The sequence below is a fragment of the Elephas maximus genome, chromosome 4 (assembly GCF_024166365.1).
Source record: "Elephas maximus indicus isolate mEleMax1 chromosome 4, mEleMax1 primary haplotype, whole genome shotgun sequence".
NCBI classification, from domain to species: domain Eukaryota; kingdom Metazoa; phylum Chordata; class Mammalia; order Proboscidea; family Elephantidae; genus Elephas; species Elephas maximus.
The window spans coordinates 79,891,625-79,915,440 of NC_064822.1; the positions used below are offsets into that span (position 1 = coordinate 79,891,625).

The 23,816-nt window shown below is 35.3% G+C and overlaps 1 protein-coding gene across 3 annotated transcripts in view; it reads right to left on the bottom strand.

Annotated features, from left to right (window-relative positions):
* Positions 1–826: 826 nt before the first annotated feature.
* Positions 827–23,816, bottom strand: part of SLCO1A2 (solute carrier organic anion transporter family member 1A2) — a 131,911-nt gene continuing 108,921 nt past the window's right edge. For all 3 annotated transcript variants that reach the window (XM_049882598.1, XM_049882599.1, XM_049882600.1), the window contains 9 exons: positions 23,467–23,565; positions 21,953–22,174; positions 19,477–19,641; positions 17,772–17,967; positions 15,693–15,858; positions 14,582–14,754; positions 6,881–6,945; positions 6,035–6,152; positions 827–1,939 (listed from right to left, as the gene is read on the bottom strand). In XM_049882598.1, the coding sequence (XP_049738555.1) occupies positions 1,720–1,939; positions 6,035–6,152; positions 6,881–6,945; positions 14,582–14,754; positions 15,693–15,858; positions 17,772–17,967; positions 19,477–19,641; positions 21,953–22,174; positions 23,467–23,565 (1,424 nt within the window). In that variant the 3' untranslated portion in view covers positions 827–1,719. The remainder of the gene's footprint in view (positions 1,940–6,034; positions 6,153–6,880; positions 6,946–14,581; positions 14,755–15,692; positions 15,859–17,771; positions 17,968–19,476; positions 19,642–21,952; positions 22,175–23,466; positions 23,566–23,816) is intronic.

Consider the following 23,816-nt stretch of genomic DNA (forward strand, 5'->3'; position numbering starts at 1 on the left):
CACCCAGGACTTGGCCATGTCTGTAAGTCTCCCTAATAAAACTCTTTCACCACCACACTGGAGTTGCCTGCCTCTTTGATCTCTCAGTGCCCTTCATATTTGGAGGCAAGTTTCATGTTACTGGCCCATGACTGGATGAACTCCATGAGTCCAAAGCTTAACTCTTAATTTGTCCTTCAAAACCTGTTCTACTCAGTCTTTCTCGTCTCTTTCTTCTTATACAGTAAAACCAATCTGTCAGGAATTCTTGTTGGTCTGCAAAACAACTGTCAATAGCTACCAACTCATACTCTCTGAACCTATAACTCAGAGACTTCACAGAATCTGCAACTCAAAGGCTCCCACCATTCTAGGCTCCTTCTAAGTGTATTTTGAATCAGAGCTTCCTCCATTTTGTTTACCCCTGAAGACACCCTCATTTCTTTATATCATGCATAAATAAGCCATAGTATATTGACACCCACTTCTCTTGCCCTCCTTCCTGCATTCTCCTCACCTTTAGGGATTCATATCATTTTCATATATTGACTATCATTCCAAAGGGTTTAGAGAATAAGGAGGGACAATAAGGAAGAGACAAACATGTCTGTTCATTCTACCCTTTTGAACCGGAAACCCCATAAAATCGGTAATGCCTCCTCCACTTCTAAAATCTTTTCATTCTTTGACTATATGCATGAATTACAAAATAATAATATGAGCAGATCTGTGTATTATGAATTTTATTAAATTCAATTTCTTAACAGAAGTTATTTTTTAAAAAAACTTTATTCTCTAATAAGATTTATAGAAAATTAGTGTTTGCGTTCCAGTTTAGGACACCATAAGTGACATAAACATTAGTCTAAGGAGGCCTCATGAATCTGGGAAAGGTTATCTTTGAAAATATCTGACACTATGTACAAACAGCCTTTAAATACTAATGTTTTTCTAATATTATCCTTTCACTTTTTGTCTCAGATGTTTGTTTTTAAGGGAGAGTTTAGTCACTTCGGTTGGAATAAATGAAAAAAAAAATCCAAACGATATAAGCTACATGATTTTTAATAGTCTGATTAAATGTGTCAGTACTCTGAACAAAATGAACAAATATGTGATATGAGTGATAATGTGGAGAAAGAGCTGAAAGCAACAGGTAACATTAATAACTAATCTATTTTTAAAAACTCATGCCTGAATTGACGAGGACAACTTATAGAATGATTTCTAAATAGAATGAGATCTAGGCTTCTTTTACATAGAAATGATTCATTTGAATAAGATATTTAAATTTCCTCATAAGTAGAATGAGAATTTCAGTCTCTAAATAACCCCTGTATCAAAGCAGACATTCAGTGGAATTAAATAGATTTTCATAACAGGAAATTTTTAGAACCATTTTGAAAAAGAGATGTGGGAAATATACCCTTACACATGAGTTAAGAAAGATATTGCTTTTTTAAGATAAAAAACAAGTTGGCTCTAATATCCTGTTTTACTATAGGGTCGCTATGAGTCGGAATCAACTGGACGGCACAGGATCAGGGTGGGTTGTTACAAATGTCCTCCAAAGAAAATCGAAGTACCATCGATTCCTCAGAAATACCATGAGTAAAACGTTTCCTTTTTGAGGTTCTTAAAGACAAGAAAATGTCACTCTACAGTACTACTGATTTTAAAAACAACTAACTTGTACAGCGTGTTCCCCAAATCACTCTAGAAACATGATACCATAGGGAATTAGAGTTTAGTTTTCATTTCATCATCATTCACAAGTTTGGAATTTTGGGATGTATCTTTGCACTCATTGTCCTTCCCTGTAACTTTTGTCTTTACAATCATGATATCTGAAGAGATATTTTCACCAGGTAGACGGCGCTTCCTCAAAATAAATAGAATTATGAAGGCTGGAATATAGCTTGAGCCTCTTAGTGCTGCTGGCAATCCAAAGTAGACGTATCTATAAAAAAAAAAAAAAAACTAGAACATATTAAATCTGATATAAACAGTGTGATGAGTACAAACTAACTTTGCATCTCCTTAAATACTGATAGTTTATTCCCATAAGGACAAGAGCAGTTAACTGTTTTGCAGGTTGATCTTATATAAGTAATTATGCTGCATTCTCTTATTAATGCTAATTTTGCTAAAGATTTTTGGAATTTTCATCTGGAAAATCCAAATTTATTTTCTTCTTTTCTAATCTTTTATTGCTATTTTTATTTTATTCTTTTTTCATTGAATAGGACCTCTAATTTAAATTTAATATTGACAGCACTAGGTATTGACAGTGACAACAGTTTTTTACTCCAGTATTTAATAAGAACGCTTTCAAAGACTCACCATTAATTACAATATAGATGGCCTTTAACAGGCTAAGGAAGTTCCTCCCTTCTATTCAGAGTTTGCTCAAAGTTTTAATTATGAATGTTGAAATATCATCAAATCATTTTTCTGCACCTGTGATTTTTCCCCTTTATTGTGTTAATAGGATAAAAAAAATTACATTAATTGATTTTTTCTGATGTTGAACCATCCTTGTATGCCTGAAATAAACCCCATTAGTCATTTTTGTGAAGTGCTATCGAGTCGATTCTGACTCATAGCAACCCCATGTGACAGAGTAGAACTGCCCCATGGGTTTTCTAGGTTGTAATCTTATGGGAGCAAATCACCAGTCTTTCTCCTAGAGAGCCGCTGGGTGGGTTCGAACTGCCAACCTTTTGATTAGCAGCAGAGTGCTTAACCATTGTACTCTAGTGCTCCTTTTTATACATGACTAGCTTCAATATGCTAGTTTTTATTTAGGATTTTTGCATATGTATGTACAAGACCAGCTTGTAATTTTTTTTCTTGTGCTGACCTTGTCCAGTTTGAATACCAACATTGTGCCAGCTTTGTAAAATGAATTGGGAATTTTTTCTTCCTTTTTTATTTCCTACATTAACTTGTATAATAGAGGTATCATCAATACCTTAAAGGTTTGATCAAACTTGCCTTAAAATTATCTGGACCTGGAATCTTTGAGAGAATGGGAATTTTTAACTGGACACATTTTTTTAAATGACTAGGAGAATATCCATGTTTTCTATTAACTCATAGTAAAATTTAGTAATATATATATGTCTAGAAAGCTTGTTATATTCAAAATCCATAAGCATCTGTACTTATCTTCACTTTTTTTTTTTATTCCTAATAGTGTTTATTTTTGGCTGTTCTTGTTCTTTCTTGATTTTTCTTTCTAGATTGTTATTGCTGTTGTATTTTAATCTTTTCAAACACGTAGCTTTTTTATTTTGTTGGTTACTTCTATGATGTGTAGAATTACTAATTTTCTTTTTTGTAATTATTTTTGTCTTTCTACCTTTAAAATTTGCTTTCGTTATAAAACATTTCATGAATATAGAAAAAAATACACATTTCAGACCCCTATATACTGCCTTTATGATCCTATGTCCTTCTCTACCTTCCTAAATGTAAAACTATGTTGGATCTTTTGGTTTTTTGTGTTCATAGTTTATTTTTGTAGTTTTACCAAGTAAGTATGTATACATTTGGAATATATACTATTATTTTGTATATTTTAAGTATTAAATAATATATGTTTTAATCTGAAACTTTCTGTATTAGCTCGACATTTCTAAACTATGGCAATAAATGTACTTCATTGGTTTTGAACTGTTATATCACATTCCAGTGTGTGAACATACCGCCAGTTTCCTGCTGATGGACATTTACAGTGTTCAGTTTTTTTCTAACTCAAACCATACTTCGATAAACATCCTTGTACATGCTTCCTTGTGCATATGAGTAAGAGTTTCTCTTAAATATGCGTAAGGGTCTTAGGATCTGCAACTTTGTAGATAGTGGCCAAAAGTTCACTTTAAGCAGGTTACCAGTTTTTCTCACCATCAGCAGTGTACCAGAGTTCCTAATGCCCACAATGCGTTCTAGCATTTCACATTAAAAAAAAAAAAAATCTTATGTGTAATTAAAATTTCTCGCTTCTCGATTTACAGTTTGTGTTTTTGTTTCAATCCAAACTCGAAGCCATAAAGGTCAGATAACTATTAGGATCTGCTGTTCTTGATGAGCTATACACTACTGTTCTGTTATTTCTTTGTAGGCAATCTGGTTATTTCTCTGGGTAATTTTTATGGTTCTCTTTTTTCCTTTACCTTGAGGTTTTTCAATTTTATTCTTTGTATCTATTTATACTTCTTCTGCTAGACACTTGAAGTGGACATTTGATCTGAAAATTCATGTTTCTCATCAATCATATGAAATTTTATGTTATTATTTCTTGAATTTATCTCTGCCATACATTTCATTCCCTGTTTCTGGAAATCCTCTTAGATAAACGTTTTAATTGTTAATTAGCCTTTCTTACTTCTTAGGTGGTCATTCTTTTTTAATCTCTTCAAATCATGGTTTTGCACTGTAAATAAATTCTTTACTGTTCCTTGACAGTTCATTAATTCTCATTTTAAATATTTTTTGAACTTGGAATGTGTTGTATATTTAGGATTCTATTTATTATTTCAATCTATACATTTAATGTCTAATATTTCCAATACCCACCAATAGTTCTTTTTAATATTCATATTTCATTTCTGCTAGATTTTTATTTTTAATGGATATTATTCCATCCATTTAATATTTCTGTTTATACTATATATATTTCATAAAATATTATAAATATATAATATAAATATGCTTATTTTATAGCATAAAATAATCTTATACTATTAGTAATTTTATACTATTGAGCTGGCTAAGTATACTTATTTTAAAGACTTACATTCAATTAAATTTTATCATGTTTCAATTGCTAATTATGTGCTATCTTTTTTGCCATTGGATTTGTTCATATGTTTTTAAGTTTTAGTTTGCAATCTCCTTTTGTGTTTTTGGTTGTTTATTTTGTTTTGTTTTTCTCTCTCTGTTCCTTTGTAGTATTCTTCTAAATCTAGTAATTTTTCATTTTCCTACCCAATGTGCCAGGTCCTCAGACCAGAAAAAAAAAAAAAAATTTTTTTTTTTTTTCAGAACCTAGTTTTTATAAGGGTGATTTTTCCATAGTAATAATGGGGATAGCCACAGAGGGAGCTGATGGCTTAGCCTAGTTTTTGTATATATGTCTTATTTCCCCCCTTATCTGGGAGGAAATGTGGACCTCATCTCTTGACTCACTGCATCCATGAAACTGTGGCAAGCTAATCTGTTGTCTTGCCAGCAGGGCAAAATCTCATACCCTTCACAGTTCTTGACAGTCCTTTTACTGATCAAGATGAAGAACTTAGAATGCAATTTTTTTTAATTGTTTTAAAATGAAAAACTTTTCTTACTGACCTGTCAGAAGTCAAAGGACATTTTAAAAAATTCAGATATTCATATGAAAATAGATCAAAACAAAAGAGCTTCATTCAAAAACAGATTAATATTAACAATAGAGTTTTGTTCAAAAAGAGATCAACATTAACAAAAAAATGAGCCATTAGAAGAGTATTGTTTCAGCCAAGATGTAAAGAAGGAGAATAAATATCATTTTAGAGCCCCGGGGGAGGCAATGGGTATGATTGAGAGACAGTGAAGATTCAGGCTAGTAAGATGCTAAAATGATGTCGGAGGAAATGGAGATACTTTAGAGAGTCATATAATTTTGATGAGTAACAAGTATAAACATTATCTTCAATAATGTATGTATTACTGACAATTTAAACAAACAACATTTTGAAAGGTTAGCAGTTTGAATCCGCTCCTTGAAAACTCTGTGGGGCAGTTTTACCCGGTCCTATAGGGTCGCTATGAGTCAGAATCGACTCGACAGCACTGGGTTGGTTCTGGGTAGGTTAGGGAAGTCATCCACTAATACATAAATAAGAAATGGAGAGATAAGCATCAGTATCCTGAAAATAAAGTATTCTAGTCATTTGGCAAAGGCAATGTTTGATATGAATAGTACCATTTTATACAGAATCTATGAGTTGAATCGACTCGACGGCAGTGGGTTCTATTGCTTAGAAAGAAGTTCTAAAAAAATAACTATCTGTACCTGAAATTGGTGGTGTCATACATCCGGCATGCCCCTGGCTGACCACATTTCAAAGTTCCCCAATGTAAACATGTGGAGTCCACTAAAGCTCCAAAATATATAGGAGCAGGAATTCCAGCTGCAATTAAAAGAGAGAAAGAAAAATCCATCGACAACATAACAATTAAGACCTATTATTTTTCTTGCAAATATTTCAATTTCCTCTATTTTTAGAACAAATAAAGTTTAGTAAAATATAAAGCTAATGCTTTAAATTTTAATTTTAGAAATTAGAAGTTACTTTTACTGTAAAAGTTCTGGATTTTAAAGAATAGGTAATCTGATGAATAAATACAACCTAAAAATTATTGCTAGTGAAAAACATTCAATTAAAGTTTCTACACTTTATATTTTTTCTTCAATGATTTGGGCCAATCATGCGAATATATTATTTTAACAAAATATTTCCTGTTCATTTGCTTTTCAAATCTTCCAATGATTGAAAAGTGGAATTAAGGGCAGATAGACCTTTTCAGAGCCCTGGTGGTGCAGTGGTTAAGAGCTCAGCTGCTAACTAAAAGGTCGGCAGTTCAAATTCGAATCCACCAGTTGCTACCTGGAAACCCTATAAGGCAGTTCTACTGTGTCCTACAGGGTTGCTATGAATTGGAGTCTACTTGACGCAAAGGGTTTTGGTTAGGACCTTATCAAGAAAAAAGAGAAAATTCTCCATCTCTTCTTATATTCCTTCTCACACTAATTGCAAAGTGTTGTTTACAAGCAAAAGGTAAAATACTTGCTAAGCTGTAACCCTGAGAGAGTGATTTCATTACAAAGTATTTAATAATGGTCTGTTAATATTTTTACCAAGTACTCTTGTACAAAATGTATGTATTCCCACACCAAGAGCCTTCTCTTCAGACTTGATACACCTGAAAAATAAATTCACAAATAAAATAAAAACAGAGATTTTAAAAGCTACCATAGTTTGTTAAAAGGATTTTTGTGTACAAATAACACACACTGAAGGTTAGAAAATTTTACTCAAATGGTCAGGTCTTGGTTATTCAAGGACTGACTATCCAGTTTGCAGTCTACTCAGAAGCCGTTACTGACCCTTGACCTTTACCCAACGTCAATTTTGCTTGTTCATTTTCTATCAAAAAGGTAGTGAAGAAAAAAATAATTCATATCAGTCAATTTCCATTCTTGTATCCTCCTGTTGGAGCCCTGGTAGCACAGCGGTTAAGAGCTCAGCTGCTAACCAAAAAAGTCGGCATTTTAAATCCATCAGCCACTCCTTGGAGCCCTGGTGGTGTAATGGGTAGTGGTTAAGAGTTCAGCTGTTAGCCAAAGAGTTGGGAGTTCGAATCCACCAGCCGCTCCTTGGAAACCCTATGGGGCAGTTCTACTCCATCCTATAGGGTCACTATAAGTTGGAAGTCAGAATCTACTTGATGGCAACGGGTTTGGGTTTTGGGTTTTTTTTTTTTTTTTTTGGTATGCTCCTATTGGCATTAGTAGTTCTTGCTTCTAATGGTTAAACCTTTAGCCTAAAGCAAGAGCAATGCAGCCCTATCTGTATTCAAATTATGTATATTAACAGCATACAAAAAATATGTAAGAATTTGTGTAAGTAAACATAAGGAGGAAATAAAGCAAAAGTAAAACTTTTAAAAGAAAAGTGATGAAAAAGTCCCAAACAAACACATTTTAAATGATCTGGCACAATTTTAAGAGTTGCAAAGACGTTCTTTCCTTCTATCCAAAAATCCCCCTACTTTCTCGCTGTTGCCTATAATTCCCAGGCGTAGAAATGAAAACCTTTATTTCCCAATGGCACTTTTTGGTGTTTCGTGCACTTCAGGGTCTGCACAGCTACCTGCTAGAAGAATACACTTCCAGAACTCCACCGTGCCCCTCCCTCTTTCCTGATTAACTCAAGGTTGAGAAAATAAAAGCAGCTCTTCTTGCAAAAGGGTAAAATATATTTTTAGCAAATACATCATATATTGGCATTTTCTCAGTACAATATTTTATTACAATCTCTTAAAGTAAGTGAGACACAGCTGTTCTAGACACTATCTGACACATGTTGTTTTTGTTAGGGGCCATTGAGTCAGCTCTGACTCACTGTGACCCTATGTACAACAAAATGAAGCACTGTCCAGTCCTGCGCCATCCTCACAATTGTTGCAATGCTTGAGCTCATTGTTGTAGCCACTGCATCAATCCATCTTGTTGAGGTTCTTCCTCTTTTTCTCTGACTCTTTTTTTCTTTACTAAGCATGATATCCCTCTCCAGGGACTGATTCCTCCTGATAACAGGTCCAAAGTATGTGAGACATAGTCTCGCCATCCTTGCTTCTAAGGAGCATTCTGGTTCTACCTCTTCCAATACAAATTTGTTTGGTCTTTTGGCAGTCCATGGTATATTCAATATTCTTCTCCAACATCACAATTTAAGGCATCAATCCTTCTTCAGTCTTCCTTATTCATTGTCCAGCTTTTACATGCATATGAGACAACTGAAAACACCACAGCTTGAGTCAGACGCACTTTAGACCTCAAGGTGACATCTTACCTTTTTAACACTTTAAAGAGATCTCTTGTAACCGATTTGCCCAATGCAACATGTCTTTTGATTTCTTGACTGCTGCTTTTATGGGTGTTAATTGTGGATCCAAGTAAAATGAAATCCTTGACAACCTCAATCTTTTCTCCGTTTATTACGATGTTGCTTATGGGTCTAGTTGTGAGGATTTTTGTTTTCTTTATGTTGAGGTATAATACATACTGAAGTCTGTAGTCTTTGACCTTCATCAGTAAGTGCTTCAAGTCTTCTTCACTTTCAGCAAGCAAGGTTGTGTTATCTGCATAAAGCAAGCCGTTAATAAGACTTCCTCCAATCCTGGTGCCCCTTCTTCTTCATATAGTACGTCTTCTCAGATTATTTGCTCAGCATACAGATTGAATAGATATGGTAAAACAATACAACCCTGACACACCACCTTTCCTGACTTTAAACCATGCAGTATCCCCTGTTCTGTTGGAACTACTGCCTTTTGATCCATGTACACATTCCTCATGAGCACGATTAAGCGTTCCAGAATTCCCATTCTTGACAATGTTAGCCATAATCTGTTATGATCCACACAGTCAAATACCCTAGCATAGTCAATGAAACACAGGTAAACATCTTCCTGGTTTTCTCTGCTTTCAGCCAGGATCCATCTGACATCAGCAATGATATCCCTGGTTCCACACCCTCTTTTAAACCTGGCTTGAATTTCTGGTACTTCCCTGTCAATATACTGCTGCAGCTGCTTTTGAATGATCTTTAGCAAAATTTTGCTTGCATGTGATATTAATGATATTGTTCGATAATTTCCACATTCTGTTGGATAACCTTTCTTGGGAATAGGCATAAATATGGATCTCTTCTAGTTGGCTGGCCAGGTAGCTGGCATAGATGAGTGAGCACTTCCAGCACTGCGTTCGTTTGATGAAATGTCTCAACTGGTATTCCACCAATTCCCAGAGTCTTCTTTTTCACCAATGCCTTCAGTGCAGCTTGGGCTTCTTCATTCAGCACCTTTGGTTCCTGATCATATGTTACCTCCTGAAATGACTGAACGTCGACCAATTCTTTTTGGTATAGTGACTCTGTGTATTCCTTCCATCTTCTTTTGATGCTTCCTGCATCATTTAATATTTCCTCTGTAGAATCCTTCAGCATTGCAACTCAAGACTTGATTTTTTTTCTTCAGTTTTTTCAGCTTCAGAAATGCTGAGAGTGTTCCCCCCATGTGTCTGTCAGTTTATCATACTGTGGGGGCTTGTGTGTTGCTGCGATGCTGGAAGCTGTGCCACCAGTATTCAAATACCAGCAGAGTCACCCATGGTGGACAGGTTTCAGCTGAGCTTCCAGAGTAAGACAGACTAGGAAGAAGGACCCAGCAGTCTACTTCTGAAAGGAATTATCCAGTGAAAACCTCATGAACAGCAACGGAACATTGTCTGATATAGTGCCGGAAGATGAGCCCCTAAGGTTGAAAGGCACTCGAAATGCGACTGGGGAAGAGCTGCCTCCTCAAAGTAGAGTCAACTTTAATGACGTGGGTGGATGCAAGCTTTTGGGACCTTCATTTGCTGATGTGGCACAACTTAAAATGGAAAGAAACAGGTGCAAACATCCATTAATAATCAGAATGTGGAAGGTACGAAGTATGAAACTTGGAAAATTGGAAATCGTCAAAAATGAAATGGAATGCATAAACATTGATATCCTAGGCATTAGTGAGCTGAAATGGACTGATATTGGCCATTTTGAATCAGATCATCAGGTGGTTTACTATCCTGGGAATGACAATTTGAACAAAAATGGTGTTGCATTCATCGTCAAAAAGAATATTTCAACATCTATCCTGAAGTACAACACTGTCAGTGATAGGACGATATCCATATGCTTATAAAGAGGACCAGTTAATACAACTATTATTCAAATTTATGCACCAACAACTAAGGCCAAAGATGAAGAAACTGAAGGTTTTTACCAACTTCTGCAGTCTGAAATTGATCAAACATGCAACCAGGATTCACTGATAATTACTGGTGATTGGAATGAGAAAGTTGGAAACAAAGAAGGATCAGTAGTTGGAAAATACGGCCTTGGTGATAGAAATGATGCTGGAGACTGCATGATTGAGTTTTGCAAGACCAATAAGTTATTCATTGCAAATAACTTTTTTCACCAACATAAAAGGTGATTACACACATGAACCTTACCAGATGAAATACACAGGAATCAAATTGACTACACCTGTGGAGAGAAATGTTGGAAAAGCTCAATATCATCAGTCAGAACAAGGCCGGGAGTGACTATAGATCAGAACATCAATTACCCACATACAAGCTCAAGTTGAAACTGAAGAAAATTAGAGCAAGGTACTGAGAGCCAAAATACGACCTTGAGTATACCCCACCTGAATTTAGATGCCATCTCAAGAATAGATTTGATATGTTGGACACTAATGACTGAAGACCAGACAAGTTGTGGAATAACATGAAAGACATCATATATGAAGGAAGCAAAAGGTCATGAAAAAGACAGAAAAGAAAGAGAAGACCTAAATGGATGTCAGAAGAGATTCTGAAACTTGTTCTTGAATGTCAAGTAGCTAAAGAAAAAGGAAAAAACGGTGAAGCAAAGAGCTGCACAGGAGATTTCAAAGGGCATCTCAAGAAGACAAAGTAAAGTATTATGATGACATGTGCAAAGACCTGGAGATCTGACACATAGCTTCTTTAAAACAACATCAACAATTTCATCCAGAAGGCATTTGATTTAAAGTTTTGAGATTTTTCTCAAATGAGTCTGTAGAATCCATACAAACTCAATCAAAATTCACATGTAAGCATAAAGATCCATGAATAGCTCAATCAATTTGGAAAGAAGAGAGTAAAGGAAGAGTTAAGGTGACAAGAGTGTGTGGGAGAGGAAGACTTACCACAGGAGATACTAACATACGTCATGCCAAAGCAATACAGTCAATATGGCACTAGCATGAAAACCGACAAATCTGTGGATCAGAGTGTAAGTGCAAAATAGACACATGTGTATATAGAGACTTGAGATATGGAAAAAGGGGACAGCACAAATCAATGGTCAAAGAACCTATTATTAAGGTCGTGATGTTGGGAAAACTCGCTTATTTTGTAGAGAAAAAAATAACACTGGATATCAACCTATACATAAGGATGGACTTGAGATGAATTTCTTCACGTAAAAGGTAAAGCTGTAAAGCAAGTAGGATAAAACTTAGGGGAATTTTTTTGTAAATTGGGAATGGAAAATTTTTTTTAAATGTGAACCCAAAAACAGAAACCTTGAGGCAAGGAAATTATTAGATTAGGGTACAACAATATTTTGGATTTTGTTTCTCAAAGGATTAAAAAAAAAGGATACCATGGACAAATTAAAGATGACAGACTAAAAAAAAAAAAAAAGATAATTATATCATCTAAACAATATTGTATTTTTATCTACAATTTACAAAGAAATCACCAAATTCACAAGAAAAAGATAGAAAATATAATGGAAAAATGGGCAGAGAAAATGAAAGACATCCTGAAACAGATGCCTAAATAAAACAAAAGTTTGAATAGATGCTGAAACTCACTAGATCAGGAAAACACATATTAAAACATGAATGAGTTACCATTTTACACACATCAGAATAATCAAAATCAGAATCAGATAACTCCAAGTGCTAATGAGGTCCTAAGGAAGTGGGAATTCTCATGCAGTGATGATGTGAGAACTTAGAAGTACTAGCAATTCTTGGTGAATGTATGCATGCAGGTGCCTTATGCTCCATTCAGAACAAGAATTATAGAGCACCACCATCTGTGTAAATATCGAAATACACACAAAAATCATATCACCCATTTTACAAAGGAAAGTATGCATTTAGGGGAACATATCAATTATATTAAAGTGGATGCTTAAAGTAGGTAGAAGGGAATGGAATGAAAGAAAATAAAATACACGCCAAAATAAAAATAAAGTCAAATAAAACAAGACAGAAGCCATGACTTGATCTATGCTAAAATTTTTTTTAAAAAAATATGTTGTAAACTGAGTATTACAACTAACTTAACTGTGATTCTGGGTTCCAACAAACAAAGAAGAAAAGAGAAAAAATGCAAACCGTGATGAGGATTGTTTATTAAGCATGAAGAGTAATGTAATTAAAATAGCATATCTTTAATCATCCTAAAGTTGCATCTTCTGCAATTTTCTAGCTGTGTGGATTTGGAAAAGTCTTTTCATATTTGAACTTGCCTTTAATCATCTTGTGTGTATGTGTGAATGAAGGATGTCTCTCCTAAACCAGTATTTCCAATGTAATAATTTAATAATAATTAACATCTATAGTAGGGGTTTGGTTTTTTTATAATAGAATACCTTACAAATTTATAAAGCCCTTGAAAAATCCTTAATCATTTATATCTCACATAGCTTTGTAAGAGAGTTGAGCATTTATTATCACACTCATTTTTTATATAAGAAAAAATGGAACTCAGGTCAAGTGACCGGTCTAATGTCTTGTAGAGAGTAATTGGTGAATGGGGCTTCTGGTAGCTTTACACTCCACTGTCCTGTAAGTTGAACAATAAGAAATGGCTGATAGTCAATCACCCTATCAAAATGGCCATTTCATATGGTTCACCCCTCTTGTATTAAACAATGAGAGGTTCACTCATTTAGCTCTAAGAAGTAAGGAAGGAAAGATGGGGAGTAAAATGTCAACCAAGAAACATTTGTATTGCTAAGTTTAAAATTTTATAAAGCTCAATATGAATTGTTAGCTTTAGAGATAGTGAAATAATTTGCTTGTACAGAAATCATAATTAAGACTTAGTATGAAGAAAACGAGAGACACAAGGAAAATATTAGCCCAAAGGACTAAAAGACCACTTGACTCCACCAGCTTGAGGCTAGGTGGTGCCTGGCTGCCATCACCGACTGCTCTGACAGGGATCATAATAGAGAGTCCTGGACACAGTGGATAAAAATGTAGAACAAAATTCAAATTCACAAAAAAAAAAAAAAGACAGATTTATTGGTCTGATGGAGACTGGGGAACCCTCAAGACGATGGCCCCTGGACACCCTGCTAACTGCGAACTGAAGCCACTCTAGAAGCCCACTTTTCGGACAAAGATTAGACAGGCCTGTAAGACAAACAATAATACACACGAGGAATGTGCTTCTTAGTTCAACTGAATATATGAGACCAAATGGTCAACTCCTGCCCAGAGGCAAGAAAAGAAGGCAGGAAGGGTAGGAAAACTGGACAAATGGATACAGGGAACCCAGGGTGGAAAAGGGGAGAGTGCCGTCACATTGCAGGGATTGCAACTGATGTCACAAAACAGAATGTATATAAATTTTTGAATGAGAAACTAACTTGAGCTGTAAACTTTCACCTAAGCCCGCCCATTGCCATCGAGTCGATTCCAACTCATAGCGACCCTACAGGACAGAGTAGAACGGCCCCATAGGGTTTCCAAGGAGTGACTGATGGATTCGAACTGCTGACCTTTTGGTTAGCAGCCAAACTCTTAACCCTACACTGCCAGAGTTTCCTAAACTTTCACCTAAAGCACTGTAAAATTAAAAAGATAGGGTCTTAAGTAAGGAGTCCTCGTGGCACAATGATTAAATGCTAGGCTGCTAACCAAAAAGGTCAGAGGTCTAAACTCTCCAGCCTTTCTCAGGCGAAAGATGTGGCAGTCTGCTTCCGTAAAGATTATAGACTTGGAAACCCAAAGGGGTAGTTCTACTATGTCCCATAGGGTCTCTATGAGTTGTAATCAACTCAACGGCAGTGGGTTTGGTTCTTAAGCAGCATGGTAAGTCAGTCAGCAAAATCCTTAATAAATGTATAGTGGAGGTCTGAATTCTTAAGATACCATAGGCTCCAAGGGGCTCTATTAGAAAAACTCACCTTAATAAATGACCAGGAAGTTATCTTACACGGTAATGAAAATAAGTCTTTACCTCAAGAGAACCATATATCCAGGTATGGCAGCTAAAGAATAAATGAAACTGGTGGTAGTCGACAATATTAAAAAGTACTGGAGCATCATGGTACAGTCATGTCCTCTGTCACACAGTCCAAGAATTGCAGAAGAATTTACTGACGGTTGAATGCAGCTACAATTTTGGAACACCTGTCAAAAAATAACATATAATCCCATTTAAAGAAGAAAAATTGTTGAATGCAAATTTCAGATATTTTCAACATAGTCAGTTGGTTCAAGATAGAGACAGTTTATATCCTTTAACCCATCTCCTTTATGGTGTTTCTAGGGACTAGAGCATAAAATATAATACGAAAGAATAGCTTCAGAAAAAAATACATTTTGTTTCTAAATATTTGCAGTAAATTTGCAATAGCTCAGCTTTCCTAGAGGCACATGAAAACAAAAAAAACAAACTATTTTCCCACAAAAATAAGTATGACAAACAAAATATGTTCTAGGGTTTTCAACTGAATATTTAGATGTTTACAAATAGTTTTGCTCCAAAAATATTTAGTTTTTTTTAAAAAATAATACATTTAATCTTTTTTGAATTGTGAAATGTTTTCAGCTTTTAATAAATGTTAAAATTTATATTTTACTTTGAACACCTGCCAGCATTTTAACTATTGTGACAATTCTGAGGCAAGGAAACATGCCTAATTTGATCTTCTTATAATTGTCAGAATGTGACAAACACAGAAAGTACATTCATACATATATGCACAGAAAAAAAGAACAAAAATAAATGAGGTCGAAACTGCTAACTTTCTTTCAATGATCAAAGTATTTCAGACAAGAGTATTTTTAACCCAAATTAGCAGAATAATCTCAAGTATTTTGAAATTATACATCAGTACTCGGAACTATGAAGGTTTTAAATAAGATCTAGGAAATAAAAGGTAAATCAAGTGAGTATGTAGAAAGTAACTGATTTTTTTTCGACAAAAAAAAATAACAATAATATTTTGATTTTGAGGAAAGACTTTAATTTTACTTTTATTCTATGCAGGCCCAATTCATATCTGAGAGGTATCAATCAAATGCCCAAGATGAAAGTTCTGTACAAACGGCCGATAATCTGTTACCATATTTATTCCTGTTCCACTGGAATTCTCACAACCAGCAAGACAAGCTGACATGTATGACAAACCATTGTCTCCACAAACGGGGTCCCAAATTTTAGCTGGGCAGTTGCAGTCCATGTTGCAGTCAGCAAAGACAGTATTTTCCAGATATAAATCATGTTGCATTCTGAAATAATTTAAAATGATGCCATGGATATGAAAAGATTATTCAAGCATTTTCTCTTCCTTCCTTTCATCTCCATCCCCAATTCCATTTCCTCTCCTTCCGTTGTCACAGAAAGAGAAATCTGATAAAACATTTCTAATACCGAATCATGGATTCCTAAACTGTGACTTCTACTACTTTAAACCTGTACTGCTTTTTCTTAGGGCCTTCAAAGGAGTCCTGGGATTATATTTAGGGAGAAGAAAGAAGTAGGAAGTACTACAGATTTAGTGCCAGGTCAGAGACTAAGTAGGGCCAGGGTTGTGCAAGGTGGTGCTAGGCCTGTTTCAGGTCAAATATATGGCTGTGAAGTCCATTAACACTTTATTTGAAATAGAATTTTGAGGATAAAATGTGATTTTAGTCATAGTTTTTACTCTGAAATTGTATGGCCTTTTTGTTGATGAAAATGCATTTATCCCAGAGCCTGCTTACGGAACATATCACAAGCTAGAGGGATACCGCTCAGCTATCAGCTATTCTCTAGCCCTAGAAATTGAGGATGCCCAAATTGACTAAGGCAAGGAAGAAGATATACAAAAGCAACAAAGAAGAGTCAGATAATTTTCACCTTTGGGTCAGACCAAGGTGTTTTACTCCTGTCCTACTTATGAGCTCTGTGATCTTGGAGAAGTGACTTAACCTCTCTGGCATCCATTTTCTCATCCATAAAACAACAGTAATAAAATTAGTGTTTTAAAGTTGTTATGAAGATTAATCAGAGAAATTAACCTTTGATTGAAAGGTTTTTTCCATTATCAAATGACTCTTAAATATCCAGTTATACATAGAAGTGGATAATCAGGTCCATTTGGCTTCCCTGGGCCCCTGTATAATTCTAGATCAAGTGCTTCCAACCATCATTTGCGTGGCCTGGGTAACTGCAGCTTTTACATAAAAGATACCTACTTCAGTGTCTACATAGAGACTTTTTCAGTCATTTATTTCAAATAAACAAACAGTTAATAAACAATCATTAAATGAATATCTCCCATATGATAGGCTTTTTCCCTGGCACTATCAGAACTCAAAAATTAACTCGATCTAAATCCCTGAGTTGATCTGTATTGTGGAAAGTAACAAGCCTGTCATATTTTACAACAACAATGTCGAACTGAAGGGCTACCAAGAAGACCAAAATCTACAAATTCCACTTACAGATAATGCATTTAGTTCCAGAAATATGTGGGTAAACAAATACATTCTTTTAGTATAAACACTGCCCAGCGAAAGGGAATTTTCTTATGCTCAGTGAAATGTGTTTGAAAGAGAACTAGCATGGAAGTCTAGAAACTGCACTGAAGTCGTAACTCTGTCATTAAATGACAGTGTGGTTTTATACAAGTTACATCATCACCCTGGGCATCGGGATAATTGAAGATGATTCAACTAGACAATCTTTAAGATTCTTTTCCATTTTAAATTCTCCATTGCTATATAGATGTGGCTAAAGAGGTTTGCTATGAATTCCCTTTGTCATTTAATCTCTCTGAATCTCAATTTCTTTATCTGTAAAATAAAAATAATAATAGCTATCTTAAAGAGAGATTACAAGACTTAAATCAGAAGATGTACATGAAATTACTTTATAATTTTACGTTTGAAATTATTCCAATCTTACATTCCTTGGTAATTTTAAAGACAATATTTTAGGATGCCCTTCCTTTCATTTTAACTGATTGTGTGATTAAATACGGCCTTCAAATTATACAAGCCTTTCTATAAACCCAAATAATTCTCAAAATACAAAATCTAAAATTACTCAGTGTTTTAGATATAACTATATATACATGAAATAAATGAATTAATATATCATGCACATATATGCTACTAACTTGTTAAAAGGGTATGGATTTAATTAGAAAACAACATACCCTTCATAAGATATGGTTAGGCCAGCAACTGAAGAACTATCACAGATTATTAAAAAATTTAAAAAATAGAGAAGATATTCAACTAAAGATAACCAGCATCCTATGTGGGCAGCTTGTTTGACAGTAATCTTGAATTTCTTCATAATTAAACCACCAACAATATATCCAATGCATATTGGAGGTAAATTATAAATACCTGTAAATGCAAGCAAAATATTATTTACAAAATGACTTCTCAAGGGAACAAATATTCTATCAGTTTTATTTAATACATCTTACATAAGAAATTATGGCAGTGTAACTCACACGAGGCAGGCTGATTTAGTTCTATACCCAGTGGTTACATGCTGCAGCTCTTTGTATGTACACACCCATAAGGTCAAGGTACATTTCGAAAAGTGTAATGTATTTCAGTAGGTTGTAAATTCTTTGCAGGCAGGGATTGGGATCAGTATTTCTGTTCTTAGGATTGAGGCAGGAGAGAAGAGTCAACAAACACCCATAATGTATTGCCTCCCTTTCTGTGGGGTGGGATTTTATGTATCTACTGGTATGTGGTTCCACATTTTTTTATTCCTACTCTGGTTGTTAGGAATCTGACTCAGCCCAAGGTACCAATAGCAGTTGCTGTTGAGTCTATTTCATTTCACTGGGATCCCACATGTGTCAGGATAGAACTGTACTCCATAGAGTTTTCAATGTCGAATTCTTTCAGAAGTAAATCACCAGACCATTCTTCCTAGGCACCTCTGGGTGGACTTGAACCTTCAACCTTTCAATTAGCAGCCAAGCGTGTTAAACATTTGTACCACCCACGGACTCCTAAGGTGCCCTAAAGGGTCACTTGGCTAAGCCTGTGATTGTCAAGCATATTCACACTTCATGTATTGCTGCTACTGACCAGCACTCTCCACTTTCCAGCCCCTCCACAAAAAAAAAAAAAAAAAAGAAAGGGAAAAAACAACCCTGGGTTGCATTTTTTCAACGTCAGGGTTTGCTCACCGGATTGCATTCTTGGAAGAGCTTCTTAAAAATCCATTCCAGAGCTTCACATCAAAGAATCTGATTTAGTATATCTGAGCTAGGCCCCAGGAATATGGATCTTTTAACAAGCGTGCTATCCTATAGGGTCACTATGAGTCAGAATCGACTTGACGGCAACAGATTTGGTTTTGTCTTTTTTTTTTTTTTTTTTTGCTAAGTGATTTGGATACAAAATCTGGGAAATTCACTTTTCAAAACATTAAAATATATGATAGAACTACAGGATTGGAGTTAGTGTGGTCACAGGAAAAGCAGAACTCATAGGCCTGCAGAGACACTTACAGCCACCAGGGGGAACAGAGAACTAAGGAGGAAAAAAAGATTTCACGGATTGCAGCCAAAATAGTCAAGTCTGGAAGTAAAATGCAGAATCCTAATGTGTTAACTCAGCCTTCCTTATTTCAACAAATAGAATGCCGGTCTGAAATTTTTATCTAATTTTTGTATTCTCCAATATCTCCACTAATGTTATAATTCTGTATTCTTACCAAACAGGATATTCCTGGTCTCTTCCCTTCCCCACACTTCCTTGATTCCTCTGGAGAGAAGAAGGGGAAATATACCAAATATCCTAAGGGACTCCAGTTTTTAAGATGTTCCTAGACCCATCATCACACTAGTCACCACATCATGGAAAAAATCAGGCTAATAAGGCACCTACCAATGAGAAAGATAGCGTCTGAAGATGATATTCCATACTGCTGTTCCAGGTACTTAGGCATGAAGGAGATCATACTCACAAATGCATTGAACTGTAGCACACTTATAAGTATGAAAAGCATGTAAACTGGATTAACTAAAAGACTTTTCATAAATGGTAGAAAATCTGAAATGAAAGAATAACCACCGTGTAAAAATAAACTTGGCTTTGCATTTTGTGATTGGCTTTTTCTGAAACATCGATCTTCCCCCTCCCCACAAAAAAATTACTTTTTTCAGTTTTGTAATGTACATTTGTTTGTTAATTATTTTTACCCCCTGAAAGCTAAATTTATCTAGTTGTTCTGGTAGCTTCTGCAAGTCAGTGATGCCGTTGATTAAGCAGGGATCAGGACACCATAGTTTTGTCTTCACTGAGTTACTGTTTTGTCTTACGGCAGAATTATAAAAAGGCCAAAACACTGTCTGTGTCCACTTCATTTCTTTTTTGTCTTCCTCTCTTCCCTTCTATTAGCAACCTATCTTCTTCAGAGATCTTCTAGAATGAGAACATATCCCATGCTGCCCGATAAAGTTTGGAAAGAAATCAATTTGAAAAACAAGTTCAAGCTCAAATATTGATATGAAGAGTTCTTGAACATTTAAAATGACAATACATGTGGGAATCAATTTTTCTCAAGTACCAGAAGTTTTTCTGCTTCTTCTGAATGACAGTTTTCTTGTATTTGCTAACAGTTCTCAACTGGATGTATATTCAAAGCGCCTAGAGATGTTTTTAAAAATAGCAATACTCAGGGCTCAGCCCTAGAGATATGGATTCAATTGGTACACATTAAAGACAACGCGAGTGCTTTAGTCTGTAACTTTTCATGCAGGACCAAATTGGTGGCAGATCTCCAGTAAGTGTACAAAAGCCACACTGCCACCATTATGGGTCAAATTCTCACTTCTTGTTTCTTTTTACTTTTCCTATCTTCATGCTCTCTGTCTTGACTTCCTTACTTTATGTTATCCTGGTCTGCTTAATAAACTGCCTGAAACCCTTTCTGGGACAAAGTATCAATAAATAAAACATTGGAGGAAGGGGAAGCATGGCATAATGCAAAGAAATGATTTCTAGTAGTGGAATTCATATTTATAGGTAATAATAACATCAGTACTAACTGTAATATGTGCCAGAATCTCTTTTAATCTTTATGCAACAACCCTATAATAATAAGTACTATTATTACCCCCATTTTACAGGTAAGGAAAATGAGCCCCTTCCCACCACTTTAAAAACCACTCTTTAAAAAAAAAAGTCCAATACCTAGGCCACACCCCAAGCTAGTTATATCAGAACCTTCTGGAAACAGTACAGAAGCTCCCAGCATCAGTATTTTTAAAAATACTTCCAAAGTGATTCCAATATATTTCCATGTTTGACAATCAGTGTTCTGCAACACTAAATACTTGGACCACCTTAGCTTAGTTTTCCACAGAAACGCCTTCTGTGCATTTTGATTTGAGCTTTTATTGAGGATGTATACAAGCAAAACAAAACAAAAAAAAAACTGTTACATGAAATGTGTCCCTAAATTTTCTAGAAAACCACTAACCAAACCCATTGCTCTCAAGTCAATTTCAACTTATAGCCACACTACAGGACAGAATAGAACTGCCCCATAGGGTTTCCAAGGAGTGGCTGGTGGATTTGAACTGCCTACGTTTTGGTTAGTATCCTGAGCTCTTAAACACTGCACCACCAGGTCTCCAGAAAACCACTATGCAGCTCAATATTACTCATATCATATTTCCTATGATAATTTCTTTCTTTTACAATCTGCTACTTGGTAAGAGTTTTCTTTTTAAGAATTATTTTTCTTCCCTTCTGTCAAATATAGAGAATTATGTGGCCTATCATGCTTTCTTTTTCTGTGTTAAATTCCAGCAAGCTCCCGGCTAAATTAACATTTTGATTACAGAACTATGCTACTTCCTGAGATTAGTATATATTTTTTTCCTCTTTTTGTTCTTAATTTGACTTTCTAAATTATTTCTAATTATGCCTATGTTCTCTATAAAATTTAATTTTTAAAGCACATGGGCTCAAAAGAAATAAACATGCTTATTGCATTTCTATATTGACATAAAAATTTATATAAAGGCTGATCTGAGATTCTTCAACTTCCAAATTACGTAATTTATTTCCAAGGAGCAGTACAGGAAGACTCAGACTAGTTACAAATTATTGACTGTTTATTGTCAATATGTCATATGTCACAATAAACAGTCAATAATTTGTAACTAGTCTGAGTCTTCCTGTACTGCTACTTGGAAATAAACAGTCAATAAAAAAAACTTTTCTTCTTTCTCTTATGACACTGTTAATGTCTAATTTTCATTTCACACCATTGCATATTATAGTGTTGGACTAAAATACAGGCACATGTAAAATAAAAAGTAAATTATATAGTATTTAAAATTTTTATATTTGCCTTTAGTGATTCCATTCTTTTCCTTCTTGACCTCATCTTTGTGTTTATCCTCCTTGTCAGTTTTAATGACGCCAACACTATCCTTTAGTTTTTTCTTTGGAAGTGTTTTAGGCAAAAAGAAAAAAGGAATGGCAGTGAGCACATTCACTCCTGCACAAATTAGAAAGCCAAACCACCATGCACCAACCCAACGAGTATCAGTGGGAGTTATGGTCAGGTCATCTGTAAAGAAACACATTCTGTTAGCTTAGGTCATTATTTCCTATATGAATTTTAGAAAAGTATTAAAAGTAGAATTCTCAGGTTCTATCCAAGTATCAAATTTGTATATAATTTAGATATTCATGAAATTTTTCTTGTGGCATTACAAAAGCATTCAAGCCTGGCAATAAATTAATCTATTTGTGCTTTCATGTAAAAAATTTATAAATACCCCGAGGAACCAAATTGCTGGGCAGAGAGCTGTGGGGACCATGGTCTCAGGGAACATCTAGCTCAACTGGCATATCAGAGTTTATAAAGAAAATGTTCTACATTCGACTTTGATGAGTAGCACCTGGGGTCTTAAAAGCCTGTGAGTGGCCATCTAGGATACTCCACTGGTCTCATCCCTTCCGGAACAAGGAAGAATGAAGATAACCAAAGACACAAGGGAAAAATTAGTCTAAAGGACTAATGGACCACGGCCTCCACCACAGCCTCCACCAGTCTGAGTCCAGTACAACTAGACAGCGCCCAGCTACCACCATTGATTGTTCTGACAGGGGTCACGATAGAGGGTCCCAGACAGAGCTGGAGAAAAACATAGAACAAAATTCTAACTCAAAAAGAAAGACCAGACTTGCTGGCCTGACAGAGACTGAAGAAACCTGGAGAGTATGGCCCCCAGACAGCCTTTCAGCTCAATAATGAGGCCGCTCCCAAGGTTCACCCTTCAGCCAAAGGCTGAACATGACCATGGAACAAAACAAGAGTAAAGGGACACACCAGCCCTGGGGCAGGGACTGGAAGGTAGGAGGGAACAGGAAAGCTGGTAATAGGGAACCCAGGGTTAAGAAGGAAGAGTGTTGATATGTCATGGGGTTGTTAACCAATGTCATACAACGTGTGTACTGTTTGATGAGAAACTAGTTCTGTAAACCTTCACCTAAAGTTCAATTAAAAAAATTTATAAATAACTAGACATTAAATAACTAAAAGGTCTATTTCATTACCCACAAACGATTGCTTGATTAAAAGAAACTCAGATCAATGAGCTTCTTTCTTTCGAAAACAAGGATTATGGTGCTAGAAAAAGCATTGGATTTTGAGTCAGGAGATGGGCATTTCATTTTGCTCTCCTACTCACTGATTTGAAGCATTTGAAAAGTTACTTAAACTCCTCAACTTCATTTTATTCATCTGTAAAGTGGAGATAATCTGAGTGTCAAGTAAGGCAATGATTAGCTGTGGTCACATACCTGAAGATGCTCTGTGTCCTCTAGACACTGTATAAATTGATTTTACTGAATTACCTGTGTTCACAGATCCGGTGTCAACATAAACATTTGCACAGAATGATGCTAACAAAAGTCCAATCAAAGGGCCAATAATAGCTCCTGTTTCTATAATCCCTAAAAATAAAGGAAAATATAAACTTACAGTATAGTTATATATACCCACAAAAATGTTCTGGTTCCATAAAGAGTTGCAGAATTGAATTATTTTTGCCATAAGTAGTTTTACCTATTCAAATTATAATAAAATTAAGCCTGATGTACATATAAAGTGATGGTTGTTTCTGTAAATGTTGAAAACGAAGCCTCATATTTCAAAGCCATTTTCTCTAAGTCTTCAAATTCTGTGTTATGCTGGGTCTCAGGTA